This window comes from Equus caballus, chromosome 2, assembly GCF_041296265.1.
Source record: "Equus caballus isolate H_3958 breed thoroughbred chromosome 2, TB-T2T, whole genome shotgun sequence".
NCBI classification, from domain to species: domain Eukaryota; kingdom Metazoa; phylum Chordata; class Mammalia; order Perissodactyla; family Equidae; genus Equus; species Equus caballus.
Genome location: NC_091685.1, coordinates 36,820,507 through 36,839,826, shown reverse-complemented (window position 1 = coordinate 36,839,826; position 19,320 = coordinate 36,820,507). Strand labels below are relative to the sequence as shown.

At 38.4% G+C, this 19,320-nt stretch overlaps 1 protein-coding gene across 2 annotated transcripts in view; it reads right to left on the bottom strand.

Moving 5' to 3' along the window:
- FBXO42 (F-box protein 42) overlaps window positions 1-19,320 on the bottom strand; it is an 88,051-nt gene that overhangs the window by 42,960 nt on the left and 25,771 nt on the right. The window contains exons 2-4 of one of the 2 annotated variants that reach the window (XM_023635692.2): window positions 14,723-14,810; window positions 4,759-5,025; window positions 699-815 (exon numbers count right to left, since the gene is read on the bottom strand). In XM_023635692.2, the coding sequence (XP_023491460.1) occupies window positions 699-815; window positions 4,759-5,008 (367 nt within the window). In that variant the 5' untranslated portion in view covers window positions 5,009-5,025; window positions 14,723-14,810. The remainder of the gene's footprint in view (window positions 1-698; window positions 816-4,758; window positions 5,026-14,722; window positions 14,811-19,320) is intronic. The other variant, XM_001488662.7, reaches the window with a different exon arrangement.

The following is a 19,320-nucleotide window of genomic DNA, read 5'->3' as shown; positions in this document are numbered from 1 at the left end:
TCCTCCCCGCAATGAGCTTTCTTTATGCAGCACTATTAATGGCCTTTACCGGCCTAAGATATGCCACATCTCAACCTCACTTTGATGGAGGGATATGAATCACTAATAGAATAAAATGGTGTCTACAAAAATCAATTAACATGGAGAGTTAGTTCTAGAATAATTCAAAAACCCTAAATTATGTCTATTTGCCAGAACGTTTTATTTATAATTTTACTATTTAAATTTGAATTTTATAATCAATACCCTTTAGGTTCAAAATTTTTGTGTGATCCCAGTCAAATTCAGTGTTTGCTGAACATATAGTATGTTCAAATAAAGACTTATTGTTAAGACTTCGTGCTAAACTCTGGCTACTCCCTAAGCAGGATCTTAGAAATACCCTCATGTACACCTTTCCCTTGTTGTCCTCTTACATGTCAGATGTTTAAAAGTCTAATCAGCATAACACCTTGACCTCTTTGGAGCAGAGATATGAAAATCCAATGAAAAATTCAATGAAAAAGCAGAATATAAAATTAGAGTGCCTACAATGTATTCAGGCTCATGCTCTTCCCTAATTCTGACTGTAAAACTAATATAAACCCTCATTTTACACTCTCTTCATTAAAAAATCACATAATATCCATGCCTCCAAAGTAGTTTTTGGAAACATGACCGCAGGCAGGGTGTGATCCGCTTTCACGGTAAACACTTACTGTGTGAGAACCGCTGGGTGATCGGGGTTCCAGGATAAGGGTAAGTCCGACTCTCCCACTGAATGTTTCCTTCCTGGACAGCCTTTATGAAACCATGGTAACACTGGTGGGCTACACCTAAAGACAAAAATAACACATGCCTCAGCCGGGACATTTCACTTGTAAATCAAATTAGTAAAACTGCGTCTATTAACTGTCTTATCATTTTTATAAGACACAGCTTCTTTGAGGAACTCCAAATTTCTTTGATTTTTCATTCAAAGAAAGAAAATCACAGAATCTCCAAACTGGAAGATCCAATCGTCTCACTTTACCAAGGCTGGGTAAGGTTAAGTGACTCACTCAAGGTCACCAAATTAGCTCACACTGTAACTCTGCTCCCCTTGCTGTCACAACCATGAGGCAACACATCAAAATACCTGGGATTATTCACTCCAAGGCAAAGGAGCTGGGGGATAATTCAGCTTTGTGAGAAAGAGTACGCAGATCAGCGTCTGGAATATGACAGGCGTTTAGTAAATACCTATGGTTAGACCATAGCAATCAAGCATTCTCCATCTTAAATAAGGAGATAGTAGCTGACAGTGGATTATGAAATGATGAAATTATAACTAAAGAAAGCTGTTTTAAAAAGAGAGCTTTTACTATAATGGGGTTCCATGTCATTATACATTTGTCTAAACCCACAGAATGTATACTAAGTGTGAAGCCTAATGTAAACTATGGACTTTGGGGGATAACGATGTGTCAGCTGTAATAAATGTACCACTCTGGTGGAGAATGTTCATAGTAGGGGAGGCTGTGCACATGTGGGGGCAGGGGTTATATATGAAATCTCTGAACCTTCTGTTCAATTGGCTATAAACCTAAAACTGCTCTAAAAAATAAACTCTGATAAAAAAACAGTGAGAGGCTGGCCCCCTGGCCTAGTGGTTAAGTTCAACAAGCTCCACTTCGGTGGCCCAGGTTTAGTTCTCGGGCACGGACCTACAACACTCGTCAGCAACCATGCTGTGGCAGCGACCCACATACAAAACAGAGGAAGACTGGCAACAGATCTTAGCTCAGGGCATATCTTCCTCAGGAAAAAAAAAAAAGAGAGAGAGCTTCATGTTTCTGGAACAATCTATTTTTCTAACACAAGAAATGACCATTTCAAAGAGCAACATTTTGAATGAAGAGTACAACCAATTATGTTACATTTTCAAAGAATGTATCATTCTTGAATTTATGCTACCTTAGTGTATCCTTAAGCAGGATCACAGTACTTATACATTTTTTCCAATGATGATCATCATCTCTTGGTTGAACTCACAGTTAAGAACGGGAACATTAAAAAGACATGGCCATTTTTAATGTGCGACACCACTGCCAACTATATACACTGGTGAAGAAAGTAACAGATTTGCAAATCTTTTAAAAAATTAATTAATTCTATTGAAGGATAGTTGACATTCAATATTATATTAGTTTCAGGTGTACAACATAGCAATTCAACATTTGCATACATTATGAAATGACCACCACAAGTCTAGTAACCATTTGTTACCATACAAAGTTACTACAATATAACTGCCTATATTCCGCATGCTTTACATTACATCTTGTGAATTATTTTGTAAGTGGAAGTTTGTACTATTTAATCCCTTCACCTACTTCATCCATCCTCCATCCCTCTCCCCTCTGGTGACCACCCAATGTGTTCTTTGTATCTATGAATTTGTTTCTGTTTTATTTTGTTTGTTTAGTTTGCTTTTTAGATTCCACATATAAGTGAAATCATACAGTATATCTTTCTCTAACTGATTTCACTTAGCGTAATACCCTCTAGGGCCCATCCATATTGCCATAAACAGCAAGATTTCATTTTTTATGGCTGAGTAATATTCCATTGTGTATATACACACACTACATCTTCCTTATCCATTCATCTATCGATGGACACTTAGGTTGCTTCCATACCTTGGCTACTGTAAATAATGCTGCAATGAACATAGGGGCGCAGGTATCTTTTCAAATTAGTGTTTTCCTTTTCTTTGGATAAATACTCAAAAGTGGAACTGCTGGACTGTATGGTAGTTCTATTTTTAATTTTTTCAGGAACCTCCATACAGATTTGCAAATATTGAACTGAGGTAAGGCAATAATGAATAAAAGACAGATACATAATGATTGAGAGGGCAAAAAAAAAAGCTGTCTTGGCAGTTACCTCCCCCAAAAGATCTAAGACTGTGAGTACTAGGTTAGGGTTCCTCTCTCTTAAGAAAAAGATCAAAATCATAAGAACAGCAAATAAAACCTAAGAATAAATTCACATATTTGATTAGATCACAGTCCCTCACCTGTGATTCTTCCACCTCTGTTTTAGAGGTTAAACCATCTATTTCCACAGTGTGGGGAGCCAATCTCTCCTGAAGAGACCATTACCTCTGCAAACAGAAGCAGGCTGTGCACACCAGTATTAGCAGTTGTGAGCAGATGAGCACAGGGCCCAGCGAACAGTTTCAACACAGATGGTCCTCAGCTCTCCAGGCTGGACTCTAGGGAACTGACAATGAACCCACTCCCCTTGAGAACCACCCCAATGCAAGGAAAAGATTTTAAGATTGATTCTGAACTCAAGTTTTTTCTCTCTTATCTCTGGTTCCCTTATTCCCACCAGGAAAGAACAAATTGATACAACCCTTGCTTTGATCAAAGATTATTCAACCATTCAAAAAATGGGCTCTTTCCACCTAAAATGGAATGAAGCCAAATAACTTCCATCTATTAATTAAAAATACAGCACAGCTGGGGCTGGCCAGGTGGCATAGTGGTTAAATTCACATGCTCTGCTTCAGTGGCCTGCAGTTCACGAGTTTGGATCCCGGGCACAGACCTACACATCACTCATCAAGCCATGTTGTGGTGGCATACCACATATTAAAAAAAAAATAAAGGAAGACCAGCATGGATATTAGCTCAGCAATATCTTCCTCAAGCAAAAAGAGGAGGACTGGCAACAGATGTTAGCTCAGGGCCAATCTTCCTCACACACACAAAAAACAACAAAAAATCCCAGCACAGCTAGTAATCTCAACATTTAGCAGAAGTTGAAATCTTGATTAGAAAATGAATGGCAACAAAGAAGAAACTTATTTTAAAAAGTAAAAGATAGGGGCCAGAAAAATGGCATAGTGGTTAAGTTTGCATGCTGTGCTTTGGCAGCCTGGGGTCCGCGGGTTTGGATCCTGGGCGTGGACCTACACATCACTCATCAAGCCATGCTGTGGCAGCGTCCCACATACAAAATAGAGGAATATTGGCCCAAATGTTAGCCCAGCAACAATCTTCCTCAAGCAAAAAGAGGAGGATTGGCAACAGATGTTAGCTCAGTGCCAGACTTCCTCACCAAAAAAAAAATAAGGAAAGAAAGAAAGAAAAGAAAGTAAAAAAGTAAAAGATATGTAAAAGTAAAAGATACAAAGCCTGTGATGCTTAGAGATAAAATCAAGTAGCAAATGCTTTCTCAACCCCCTCATTTGCCACAATTAGTTGCTTTACAATATGGTATCCTCATAAAGAACATGGACTCTAAAGCCAGACTGCTTGAATGTGAATCTTTGATTTTCCATTTACTACCTGTGTGACCTTGGGTAAGTTACTTAACTGTCCCTCACTCAGTTTCTTCATCTATTCATAGTTTGCTGAAGATTGTAAAGCAGTTACAATAGTGCCTGACAATGGTATGAACTATATTAATGTTAGCTATTACTGTTATCCCATATTCATCTCTACTTTGCCTATTCAAGAACAAGAGAATTTACCAGATCAACTCTAATATGCTCAAAAATGACTCCTCCTTTTAAAACTGCAAATTGGGTTAAGTACTACAGCATTCAAGCTATTCATAAAACTAACCAGGACAAAGAGAAAGAAAAATGTACGGTCTTGTCTAACACTAAATTTTAGAAGCACAATAAATTTAAGGAAGAAAACAGAAAATGAAATTGGAGTTTAAAAATAAATCACTCAAACAAATTTTAAATCAATCGATCCATCTTTCCACTTTGCACAGTACCTTTGATAAGTCGATACCACTGTTTGCAGACAAGGGCTGCAGTTTTGTGTTCCTGGTACGGTGAAAGAAAGGACAGGATATACTCCAAAACCTCTTCTGGCAGTTCAGACATGGACCTATTATGTCTAGTCTCCTCAACCTCCAATACTGGGTGGGGCTCCTCATCTTGCTCCATTGTCCCTTCCAACACAGTTTCTTCTTGGTCCACAGCCATGAAACTGTCATCTTCACTGTCTGAGGAGCTGGCCATGACATTCCACTTGATAGCTACAGTGGGAAAGAAACAAACATCAGCATACATTGTCAGAAGCTCTGAAATAATGCAGGCATGTGCATACACGCTGTTCATTTCTTTTAGACCCTCAATATGAAATCTGTTCTTCAGCACTTTCCCACACTAGTTTTCAGCCACCTTAATTTGATAGGTGCAGCTCAAATACCAAGCCCATCCCAAATATCTAACAAATTCCTAAAAGCTTTTGATTGTATTTTTTTCTTTCCACTGAAAACCAGAATGATAGCCAGGTTCTGGGATTACCATAAAACCAGAAAACTTATTCTCTAACAATTCCTCTAACTCAAGGATCTGACTGAGTAGTCGATGTCGAAGGGAATAACAACTAGCCTCCCTTGGTCAGTAGCATGATTCAAGACCTCCAACTTAGAAGGAAAAACCGTAGGTCCTACAAAGAACAATAAGAATACTCTGAAGATGTGGGTTAAGAAGTAACAGTGTTTCTAGCTTTTACACAAGACTGTTCACTTAGGAAGATAATAAATTTTCCAAGAATAGGCTTAACAAGCTAAAATACCAAATAAAAGGCAATATTTATACTAGAAAACGAATTTCCTGGATCATTAACAGATCCAGGGAGTAAACAAATGGAAACAATACAAATGCCCATCAAGAAGAGAACAGATAAATTGTGATGCATTCACATGATGAAATACTATACAGCAAGGAACCACAGACATACAGATAAATCTCTCAAACATAATAACAAGCAAAAGAAGACAGAAGAGTACATTCTACATGACCATGCTTATATCAAATTCAAAACTAGGAAAATTAATTTATGCTGCTGCAAGTGAGGATAGTGGTTACCTCACTAGGAGGCTCCTGGGGTGCTGGTAAAGTCCTTTCCTGATTGGGTAATGGTTACACAGATGTGTTTACTTTGTGAAAAATTCACCAAGCTGAATACTTAACGCTTAATACTCTTCTTATTTACCAAAAAAGTCATTATCAACAGTTACCTCTAGTGGAGGTAATTAATTAAAAAAAAGCATTACGGGTAATTTTTTTTTCTAAAGATTTTATTTTTCCTTTTTTTCTCCCAAAGCCCCCAGGGTACATAGTTGTGTATTTTTAGCTGTAGGTAGGTCCTTCTGGTTGTGGCATGTGGGATGCCGCCTCAGCGTGGCTTGATGAGTGGTGCCATGTCCGCACCCAGGATTCGAACCGATGAAACACTGGGCCGCCTGTAGCAGAGCGCGTGAACTTCACTCAGCCACGGGGCCGGCCCCTGGGTAATTTTTAAATTTCTTCTTTGTGCTATCTGTATTCCCTAAATTTTCTAGAAAGAGCACATGTTAAAACACACACACAGGCAGGCAACTCATTTACACCACTCCCCTGACGTTTCATGCAAAGCCCGAGGTAAAAATGGTAAAACGAAGGAAATAGGGTAATTTATGTAAATAGTGTGTTGCAGGTTAGATTCTCCAGGAAGCAAATGCTAAAATAGAATTAGGAATGAAAAAATTTTAATGGGAAGAACTCTTGTGAGAAAGAAAGGAGGAAGCAGAATGGACAGGAGAAGCCATCAGACCACAATGAGCACCTGACAAAGCCTGTCCAACAGAGAGCTCAGGAGCAAGGACGGCCAGTTAGGACTAGTATTGGGAGAGAAGGCGAGGCTCTTATACCTCTACTCTGCCCAGCCATTGGCTGGGGGCTGCCCTGAGAAGAGCACGACCTTGGCTCCAAAGCTGAGGCAGATCCTAAAGGGACTAACAGCTTTCTTTAGCTACAGTCCTTACAGATGGGCAGCAAGTCCTTTCTTGACGGGGCACCTGAGTTCATTTTACTATTTTTTAATACATCTATTCCCCATGACCATACATACCTACCCAGACCATTCACTATGCCATCCACCTTACGAATTTCCAGCATTTCCTCTAGCCCTGATGAGAAGAATAAGAAACAACAGGAAGAGAAGAGTGATTCTGAAATGTACTTTGGGGCTTTGAGAAAGATCTGAAACATTCCAAAAGGTGAGGCGGGTGGGGAGAGCAAAGAACAGAAACGTCCCACCTCGTCTCTACCACTGCTGTAATTCATATACGTGATCTGGATGATCACGTTAAAGAAAAGGAAAACAGGAATCAAAACTCATGAAATTTCCTTCCAAGATATTTACCTACCAAATTAGTTCATAATACTGCAATGTGTCCCAGCAAAGAGACTGCCAGAATCCTGACGATGATGAACAACTGGTGGCTAATTGAAAGCAGTGGCATAACCTAAGTTCTCCCAGCTGGAGGAGGGGAGCAGTGGCAGAGGGAGGGCAGCAGCAATTACCTCCACTCCCCCAGAGTAGAGAAACGCTGGAACAGGTTTGCTATAAACCGCATTAGATAAAGGATCCTAGAGTTAGCTTCCTCAGCCTCACTTTGGATGAGCTGTTTTTCCACATGCTTAACTTGTTAAATGAAGACCCACAAGCCCTAACTCCTACCCTGAAGAGTGCAGTCATCTAAAATACAAAGCAAAATTAAAACTGTTTTCTGGCAAAAAAAAAAAAAGAGATGCCTTTTTCTACTAGAAAAAATATCACTTCCCATGTTCCCTCTTACTCTTTTCCCTGCAAATTATTATTTCTCATCTCCTATTGGCTATGCTATCTCCCTTAATTTACTGACTTTCTCATATTTTTAACCCCCATTCAGCTCTGAAATTCACCAAGGAAAAAAGAGTTAAAAGAAACAGATTCTTTGAGTTTGGCTGCATCTTTTGAATATAGCATCTCAAATACAATTGTTCTCTTACACATCTTGACAGATTTTAAGCCTAGGGTCTGCTTCAGAATAAACTGAATCAATGAAGACTGCAAAAGGTTATTTACGGTACTATTTCTTTTCCCAAGCAAAAGAAATCTGTTTGGCTCAATAAAACAACTTCTTACTCCCTTTCGAATTGTCAAAGTACAATTAGCAAGCCTAAATAAAGGGACTCACACTTTTGTAATACCCAGTTTGAAGCAATTCTCACTATTCAACCACTTCACTGCCCATAAAAGCATCAAACCTCAGGCCCCTGAGGGCATGTTTGCTAACTTGGCCCTGAGCACAGATGCCAACGAGAATGCACGGGGATGGGCTCAGATGCAATTCCTCTGTAATTACATGCCCAGCATCAATTTGCACAGCCCTTCATTTTCACTTCCATGATTAGGTAATAAAATCATCACTCATACTCTCAGAGGATAAAGAGGCATTTTGAAACAGTTTTTTGCTTTTTCATGCCAAAAGAAGCCCTACAAAACATTTCACATGAAAGTGTATTAACTCAATGAATGTGATTTTCATGAAAGTCTTTAAAAGAAATCTTCACCCTTCTCAGTTTCCCCAAAGTGATCAAGTCTTTGAGAGAAACCACAAACTGAAGTCAACTTGCTGGAATCTGAGCTCCTTGAGGGCGAGACCATTTGCCTAGGCAACTTGTCTTCCTAGCACTAGTCGTTCAAATGAGCATAAGGTTTACTGACATTTCTACTCACAACCTTGAGCTGACTTGATGTTATTTTATAATAGAAATTACATCATTAGTACATCCAGGAAGTAGCAGACCCTACCCTTATGCGTCACTGGATGCTGTCAAGATATTTTATTGGTCAGAATGAATATACATCTCTGGTTCCTTGAATTTTGACCTTTTAAGGTGTACACTGGCCTGAGAGTCTGCTGCCAGACTCTTGAGCCATACCCAATGACCCTTTGCTAGATCAAGAGGGATGGTACTGAAGAAACCATTTATTTGGCCCAGTAGTATCTCTTCCTTTGAAAAAACTACTATACTACATCCAACTAAATACAAACCAGTGTTTAAAATCAAAACACCTTACCCTTCTGAAGTACAAATTAAGGTCAACATTTTAAGACTGGGAGATGTGGCTACGTTTCTAGCTGTAATGCTGTATGACCTAGGCTAAGTCATACAGAGTAAAAACAGAAAAATCTCTCTACCCCTAAGTAATCCTAGTTCCCCACCTACTTCATAAAGATTCTGGAAAGATAGCAGATATCAACAAACTACTCTGAACTCACTGGAGGAAACTGATTAACTGGTGAAGAGTTAAAACCCATTCAAAGAAATTCAAGATGGGAATGAAACTACTCTCTTATCCACATAAAAATCACCGCTAGATCCTAGTACTATACTTGATTAACTGTGCCTCTGATACCTATACAGCTAGACATCTGACAATCCTCTTGGAATAAACACATCTTAACAAAAATCAGAATACACTTCACTTACCTAAAAGGAAGCTGTAGATTTAAAATGCAATTGGGCTTATTATTCACAATTTCAAAAGGTTTTAAAAAATGCAATTAAGGGAACTCCTTACTGGTGTAAACAAAGTGCTGAGACTTAACTAAAGAATGTGTGGCTGGACTGAACAGAAAGTACCCAGTCATCCCTCAGCAGGAGGGCTTCTGAGGCTTCAGGAGCAAAGCAGCAACCTTGCACAGATCTCATCATGAACTCATGAAGTTACCTCAGCTACACTAATGTGAGCTAAAAAGTACTAAATGCTACTTTTGGTGGTGGTGGGAGAGTTGGCCCTGAGCTAACATCCATGCCAATCTTCCTCTATTTCGTATGTGGGACACTGCCACAGCTGGCTTGACGAGTGGTGTATAGGTCCACGCCCAGGATCCAAACCAGCAAACCCTGGGATGCCAAAGAGGGGAGCAGGAACTTAACCATTATGCCACTGGGCCAGCCCCTAAATGCTACCCTTGAAAATATAAAACACTGTTGAATGAGGATTTACAGAAGACCACAATATGATTCCAGCTAAGACGATAATAAGCCTTCTTATTAATACACCACCTTATTATTATCACTGTATTAAGTCATATGAAAGTTACAGGAAGTAGAAAAATGGTAAAATACAAATTTCTACCTTACCTCATGCATTTAACAAACATCAACGGAACATTTGCTACATGTGAAAATACTGTGCTTAGATCCCATGGGAGTTACAAAAAGAGGCTACGCCACGCCACTATTTCCTCCCAGAGATTAACCCAGTAAGAGTCAAAGACACATAAAGAATACCAACACAGGACAGACCTGTGGCACAAAACAAGAAGCTTTTAGCAGTTCAGGAAAGGAAGACATGGCTTCCAACTAGTATGAGAAGGGAGTTACACAGAGGCAAGCAAGTGAGCTTTGAAGAGTAAGTAGGATTTCAAAGAACAGAATGGGAGAAGGTGGAGAGATGAAAGACTCTCAAATTGTTGTCTCTTGAACTGATACTCTTTGCCACTTACAGAATTACCTTTAGGACAAAAGGATAAAACTGCATTTTACTTGATGGGTGTTTCACCACATGCACATATACTTAATATTTTATCTACATTAACAGACGCTCATAATCTGGGGACTCTTTAGTTCCTGACTGTCAATGTTTTAACAAAAAAGTCTAGAAATAGAAGAATTTGGCATAACTACTGTTGCTATTAGCAAACTGTGAGCTGTTCTGACGAGCAAATTCAGAGAGTTGTTTCTATAAAGCATGCCAAATTTAATACCAGATATCAGCTGCAGTGAGTTTTTTTAAATGGTTAACTCAAGTGTGTGTTATCCAATTAAGATTCCCTTTAATGAAATAGAAAAATAACGTATTTCCCCAAACGACCCATCAGTATAACTTTCTTATCATTCTTTACAATGGTTGATATTAAATGAAAGTGCTTTATGTGTGTTAAACAGAGTACTAGCAGAAATGGGCCAGTTCTCAGGGCCATTCTCCATATTCATACATGGCAAAGGATTGTTATTATTAAGTATAAACTGTCAAGAAAAATGTACTGGTTTCAATTATCAATGGAGATACTCTAGATTCTGAAAATTCCCTATGGAGAACCATACATTCTAGGTTCAGCAAAACATTTCATTTGGTAGAAAAAGTACAATGGAACTTTAATACCCAAAGTTATACTGTGTAAGAGCTTGAATTTTCAGATTTTAAGAGAAGCTGGTAATAATATACAAATACAGAATAATTCTGATTGTAATAATTTAAAATATAATAGTAATTTTAAATAAAGCACTTTCATTTGAAATAGAGTACAAATCAGAGGGGAGTTAGAGGGGAAAAAAGGTGCATTAAAAGGTGCATTTTGGGGCTGGCCCTATGGCCTAGTGGTGAAGTTCTGCACGCTCTGCTGTGGCAGCCTGGGATTGTGGGTTTGGTTCCCAGGTGTGGACCTACACCACTCATCAGCAGCCATGCTGTGGCGACGACCCACATACAACACAGAAGAAGACTGGCAGTGGATGTTAGCTCACGGTGAATCTTCCTCAGGAAAAAAAAAGGTGCATTTTCTGGGCTTAGAAATTTTTTTCCCTCTCAAAAATATTTAAGAAAGTAAGAAAAATGCAAAAGGGGCAAATAACCATATTGTAACAATAGTAAACTGTATTAACTCAAAATTGACTGCATCAGGCTGCAGAAATGCTCAAAGCAGATCTATCTCTCCTTCTGTGCTCACAGAGTACTAAATACCTGCCTCCACACTAGCAATTACTACACTTAGCTGTCTGTCTGTTTCCTCCTTTCCCCTTGGAGCACAACAGAAATAATTGTTTTCTGCACCCACGTAAGCACTCACCAAAAGTTTGCTGAATATATAAGTAAACATAGCTTTATGGATTCATTTTATTTTATTTTTTATTTTATTTTTTTCTTTGGGTGAGGAAGATTGGCCCTAGGCTAACATCTGTTGCCAATCTTCCTCTTTTCGCTTGAGGAAGATTATCCCTGAGCTGACATCCGTGCCCATCTTCCTCTATCTTGCATGTGGGACACTGCCACAGCACGGCTTGATGAGCAGTGTAGGTCCGTGCCCAGGATCTGAATGTGTGAACCCCGGGCCGCCAAAGCGGAGCAAGTGAATTTAACCACTATGCCACCGGGCCAGCCCGGGATTCATTTTAGAGTCAACAAGAAAACCTAAGTGTTTATTCCTAGATATTCTGATGAAAAAAACAGAAACTTCATATCAAAAATTAAAATAAAAAAATAAAATCAGAGTTCAGATGGCTAAAGACAAAACTACAGGAGGGAGAGTAGAAAGGAGGCATGAAGAAGTAGGAATTCTTATTCTTAAACTAAAAAATATACAGTATTCGAAGCAATTCATTATGGTTTTTAAGATGTTCAGCTATTTCTGCCATTGTGCACCCTCACTCTGACAACAAGGGAAGAGTGTGCAAAAACCACTACACGCCAGGATTCTCCCAGCCTTTCGGGGAAAGGTTCTATCACAACGGTTCCCAGACTTCTGAATTTCACAGATCAGCAATTCTTTTTGGACCGACATAGGAGAGGACTGACATAGGGGTCAATAACTTTATTTCCCCAAATAAGGACAAAACAAAACCCCAGACACATGCACACCCCTTATCATCTACTATCATCATGATTTAGTAAAAGGACATTTAAAAACCTGAACAAGTCGGAAGACCATAATCTCTGAATAAAGGCCTCCCCTTCCAAGATAGGAAGCCTTACACACATACACATACACACAAGCACACACCCTCAAGACAGTAGGAACATGAACCAGTATTTTTGGGAACCACAACTATGTCATGCTGTTTCATTTTACTACTTATTTGCTTTGCAGAAAAAAAATCTCACAATTAAAACAAGTCATATAGTCTGAATTTTATTTTTAAGAAGTGTGTATCCTTTTTCAAGGCTAATTCAAATTAAAACTAGTTGCTCCCAGGATGCTGGGAAACCATTTCCTAATGCTAGAAAAACAGAGATACGGCTACTGGAAAGAGTGTATGAAAGATGAATGCAACCTGATTTCTTTTAGAAATAGCTTAACTGCTCCTTTTTTCAGCTGGCTGGTAAACTCATAATGTTTTTTTACTCATGTGTTTCCCTCAATAAATCCTTAAAATCCATATTTTTAACAAGATTTCACTCAGCACTTTTTCTCTTTTAAATTGCAATTGAGTGCATCAGTCAGATTTATTGCTCTTACTGAGGTACTACAGGGAAACCACGGAGCTTCACAACTTTCCCCAGAAGCAGTTTGAACCACCAGGTTCTCGTGCAAGATGCTATTTTATGCTACTTTCAAAAAACAAAAAGAGGAACAAGTCCAAACCTCACTCCAAAATGATGTAAGTTAGAAAACTCTCCAAGATCCAGAGGAAAGTCTGCTAAATAATAAGGAAAACAAAAGTCTCCCCTGGGTCAAGGATGGCTAACACAATCACTTCCCGGGCTTCAGTTTTAAAAAGGGCTAACCAGCACCCTTCCGGTTCATTTGTCCACTGCAGATCTATTTCAACGAAAAGAATAATTTTTTTCAAGCAAATGCAGTTTACTTTTGCACAATCGGTTCTGTATCATTAAATGAATATTTTCCCCACAATTAAAAAAAATTAAAGGCCACTTCTACTTTGATTTTAAATTTCTTCTAAATATATCTAAATATCTTACACAGGTATTTCTGCTATTGCACAGAAATACCTGTATAAGTATTTCCTTCTTCAGAAGGAGGAAAAGTTCATATAGAAGAAGGAAAAGTTCAAGACTGTATTGGATGCGGCAATATTTATCAATTTAAAATGTGCAAACCCTTTGACTCATCAAGTTGATATTCAGCTATCTGTCCAATACAAATATCCATACACATGCCCACCATGTATGCAAAAACGGAGGTTTCTTGCATCTTCTTTGTGATGACAAAAACTTGTGACTACCTAAATAGCCATTAATAGGAGAATGGTAGATAAATTATGTTATATCTAAACTACAGAATTTAAGCACCAGTATTACAGCAACCAAACCGAAATCTCTGGGGGGTTGGACCCCAGTCATTTTCACTTTTAATGAAGTACCCAGACAGCTCTCTCACAGCTAGTTCAACAACAACAACAAATCAAAATTATATATCCACATAGATATCTGTCTATATATATATATATATATATATATATGCATAGAAAAATAATCTAGAAGGACACACATCAAACTTAAGAGCACTGTCTCTGAGGAGGGAAAGAAGAAGCCTTTGCCTTTTTAAAATTAATTAATTTATTTATTAATTTGGTGAGGAAGAGTCACCCTGAGCTAAGATCTGTGCCAATCTTCCTCTGTTTTGTATGTGGCACACTGCCACAGCACGGCTGATGAGTGGTGCAGGTCTGCACCTGGGACCTGCACCTGTGAGCCTGGGGTGCCGAAGCACACCATGTGGAACTTTAACCACGTGGCCATCAGGCCAGCCCCTTTTTAATTAATTTTTAATAGCCAAACAAACTGTACATATGAAACTGCATAGAGGTGCAGCCACTATGGAAAACAGTTTGCTAGTTTCCCAAAAAATTAATCGGAATTACCATATCCAGCAATTTCACTTCTGGGTGTATACCCAAAAGAATTGGAAGCAGGGACTCAAACAGTATTTATACACGCGTGTTCATAGCAGCATTGTTCACAATAGGGAAAAGGTGGGAAACAAACCAAATGTCCATCAGTGGACAAATGGATAGACAAAAGTAGTGCATACACACAATGGAATGTTATTCAGCCTTAAACAGGAATGCAACTCTGACACATGCTACAACACGGAAGAGGCCTGAAGACATTATGCAAAGTATAACACAACAGACAGAAAAGGAGAAGCACTGTATGATTTCACTTACATGTGGTACCTAGAGCGATCAATTCATAGTAGTAGTAGTGGTAGTGGTGGTGGTAGCAGTCAGAAAATAGAATGGTGGCTGCCAGGGGCTAGAGGGAGGGGACAACAAGGAGTTACTGTTTAATGGTTAGGGTATTTCAGTCAGGGAAAATGAAAATGTTCTAGGATGGACAGTGGTGATGGTTGCACAACAATGTGAATGTACTCCATGCCACTTAACTATACACTTAAAAATGATTAAAATGGTAAATTTTGTTATATTTTACAATTTTAAAAAACTGTATAGAACACAGATGCACAATTTAAAAAATAATAAAATGAACCACTGTGTACCCATGTCCAAATTAGGAAACAGAACATCACCAAGATCTTTAGAAGGCCTCTGCATGCTCCCTTCATTACCATCCACTTCTGACTCGATCAGAAGTAACCGCTATGCTGTTTTAGTTATCACTTTCTTATTTTTCTTTATAGTTTTACTACACAAAGATATCATATAAAAATATATTCCTAAGGAACATATTGCTTAGTTGTTGGATGAAGTTGTAGCTCATGTTCACTGCAGTGTAAAATTTCATTGTATGAACACATCACAATGTATCCATTCTACTGTTAAAAAGAATCAATTGTCTCCGATATTTTGCTCTTAGGAAATAACGAGCATTTTTCAGTTTCTCTAGAGTGACAGCTTTCAAACTTTCTTGACAGCAACCACAATAAGAAAATACATTTCACCTCACAAATCAGTCCACCTACACATACACAACTGGGAAGAAGTTTCTCAAAATAATATCTTTACAATGAGGTACACTGATATTTTCTACTGTATTTAATACTTTAAAAGTTGTTGGATGGGCCAGCCTAGTGGCCTAGTGGTTAAGTGCAGCGTGCTCCGCTTCAGCAGCCCAGGTTCAGATCTGGGGTGCAGACCTACACACCGCTCATCAAGCCATACTGTGGCAGTGTCCCACATACAAAATAGAGGAAGACTGGCACAAATGTTAGCTCAGCAACAACCTTCCTCAAGCAAAAAGAGGAAGATTGACGATGGATGTTAGCTCAGGGCAAATCTTCCTCAGCAAAAAAAAGAAAGAAAAAAAGGTTGGTCAGATGCCATTAAATTGTCTTCATTCTTACTACTGGGCTGCAAGCCACAGATTGGAAAACCATGCTCTAGAGTACATATTTTGGAGTGAAATTGTTGGGTGCAGGGTATAGGCATGTACATCTTTACTAAGTAACGTCAAATTGTCTTCCAAAGTGATTACTCCAATTTACACTCCCATGTGCAGTGTATGCTGCAAGTGATTTTAATTTGATTTGATTTTAAAATCATAAACAAGTTTTTAAAGTTTATCAAATGTTTTGCTGCAATTATTAACATATCACATGGTTTTCTGTTAGTCTTTTGGTGAAGCAAATTACATTAATCAATTACCTAAGGTTAAAACAAACTTGCATTCCTCAGATAAACTGAACTAGGCCATGATTTATTATATTTTTAACAATGCCAGATTCAGTTTGCTAATGTTTCATTTAGGATTTCTGCATGTACATTCATGAGAGACATGGCCTATAATTTTTTCCTTCTTGTCCTGTCTATCTCTGGCTTTGGAATCAAAATTACTCTAGTTTCATAAAGTGATTTGGGGACTGTTCCTCCCCCCTCCCCCCCCCCCCATTCTCTGGAAGAGTTTTTAAAAAACTGAAATTATTTGTTCCTAGAATACTTGGCAGAAATTGCGTGTCAATCTATTTAGGCCTGGTGTTTTCTTTGTGACATTTATCTGTCCATGGATGCCATTTCTTTTCTAATAGGACTACTTGAGTTTTCTGTTTCTTCTTGAGCTAGTTTTGATACATTCTATTTTTTTCTGAAAATTTATATGTCATCTAAGAGAAAACACACTAGTCAGAATCAATTATAGCTTTCCTTACCCACATAATTTAAACTCAGACTACTGCACTGACAAAATGTAGAGATTAGCTACAAATGTCATCTAAGTAAAGGGTACATACCCTTAAACAAGGTACATTTGCTCTGAAAACTTTCAGTTTATGAGCCATTTAACCTTTTCTAATCTCCAAAAGATGTCACCAGAAAGTCTGTTCACCTATACAGCCCCTTTTCTCTTTATGACCTACTTCTAAATTTCATTTTACTTCTTTGTATATCTTCTTTGGAAAAATGTCTGTTCAGATCTTTTGCCCATTTTTTAACTGGGTCGTTAGTTTTTTTGTTGAGATGTATGAGTCCTTTATATATTTTGGATATTAACCCTTTATCAGATATATGGGTTTGCAAATATCTAGATCGTACTAGATCGTACACTACTTGAAAGCAGAGAGTAAGTCACATCATCTTATACATCTGGCACACCAGCAGACACCTTATCAATATCAATACTTTTTTAATGAATGAAGATCACAAGGTCACTCACTGAAGAGGTTAATGTTACTGACTCACTTCTGGTTGCCAAGTGTACTCTCGAGGTGTTTAGTGCTTAGTGCTGAAGGACTCCTATCGGACCATACTTTCACATTATCCTTGTGACCAAAAGCACAAGCCTTCTGTAAGACAGTTTGCCTTAGTTGAGAGTAGAACACAAAATAGGTTTTCCTTCACTGATGAAGTTACTGAAATAAAAATAAATCTTAAACTACTTGCTGCACTGAACTTGCTAATCAAATGAGCCAACCACCTAAGTCTAAAACTGTAAACTGACAATAGGGATAATACATAAAAATAATCTGGGGGTGGGGCCAGCTCCGTGGCTGAGTGGTTAAGTTTGCGCACTCCGCTGCGGCGGCCCAGGGTTCGGATCCTGGGGGCGGACATGGTACCGCTCGTCAGGCCACACTGAGGCAGTGTCCCACATCCCACAACTAGAAGGACCTGCAACTAAGATATACAACTGTGTACGGGGGGGGTTGGGGAGATAAAGCAGAAAAAATAAAAAAGATTGGCAACAGTTGTTAGCCCAGGTGCCAATCCTTAAGAAAAAAATGAAATAAAATAAAATAATCTGGGGGTTATATGGAACAACAAAAGACCCGGAATAGCCAAAGGAATCCTGAGAAAAAAGAACAAAGCTGGAGGTATCACACTCCCTGTTTTCAAAATATACTACAAAACTACAGTAACCAAAGGAGCAGGGTACTGGCACAAAAACACAAACATAGATCAATGGAGCAGAATGGAGAGCCCAGAAATAAACCCACACATTGATGGACAGCTAATTTTTGACAAGGGAGCCAAGAACACAATGGGGAAAGGAAAGTCTCTTCGATAAATGGTGTTGGGAAAACTGGACAGCCACATGCAAAAGAATGAAAGTAGACCATTATCTTATACCATACACAAAAATTAACTCAAAATGGATTAAAGACTTCAATGTGAAACCATAAAACTTCTAGAAGAAAACACAGACAGTATGCTCTTCAACATCGGTCTTAGCAGCATATTTTCAAGTACCATGGCTGACCAGGCAAGGGAAACAACAGAAAAAATAAAGAAATGGTACTACAACAAATTGAAAAGCTTCTGCACAGCAAAGGAAACCAACAAAACGAAAACACAACCTAACAATTGAGAGAGGATATTTGCAAACCCATATATCTGATAAAGGGTTAATATCCAAAATATATAAAGAACTCATACATCTCAACAAAAAAACTAACGGCCCAATTAAAAAAATGGGCAAAAGATCTGAACAGACATTTTTCCAAAGAAGATATACAGATGACCAACAGGCAAATGAAAAGATGTTCAACATCACTAATTATTAGGGAAATGCAAATCAAAACTACAATGAGATATTACCTCATGCCCTTCTGAACGGTGATAATTAACAAGACAAGAAACAACAAGCGTTGGAGAGGATGTGGAGAAAAGGGAACTCTCATACACTGCTGGTAGGAATGCAAACCAGTGCGGCCACTATGGAAAACAGTACGGAGATTCCTCAAAAAATTAAGAATAGAACTACCATACAATCCAGCTATTCCACTGCTGGGTACTTATCCAAAGAACATGAAAAGACAAATGCATAAAGATACATGCATCCCTATGTTCACGGCAGCATTATTCATAGTAGCCAAAGACTTGGAAACAACAAATTCACCCATCAAGGGACGAATGGATAAACAAGATGTGGTGTATATATACACAATGGAATACTACTCAGCCACAAAAAGATGAAATCTTGCCATTTGTGACAACATGGATGGACCTCGAGTGTATCATGCTAAGCTAAATGAGTCAGAGGGAGAAAGAGAAATACCATATGACCTCACTTATAATTAGAAGATAAAAACAACAACAAACACACACATACAGAGATTAGATTGTTGGTTACCAGTGGGGAAGACAGAAGGGAGGAAGGCAAAAGGGGTGACTAGGCACATGTGTATGACAATGGATGGGAATTAGTCTTTGAGTGGTGAACATGATATAATTACACAGAAATCAAAGGAAAATGATGTACACTTGAAATTTATGTAATGTTATAAACCAATGTTACCTCAATAAAAAAAAATTAGGTCAACAAATATGACTAGAAAAAAAAATGATCACGGGGAAAAATGCCAGGAAACTAT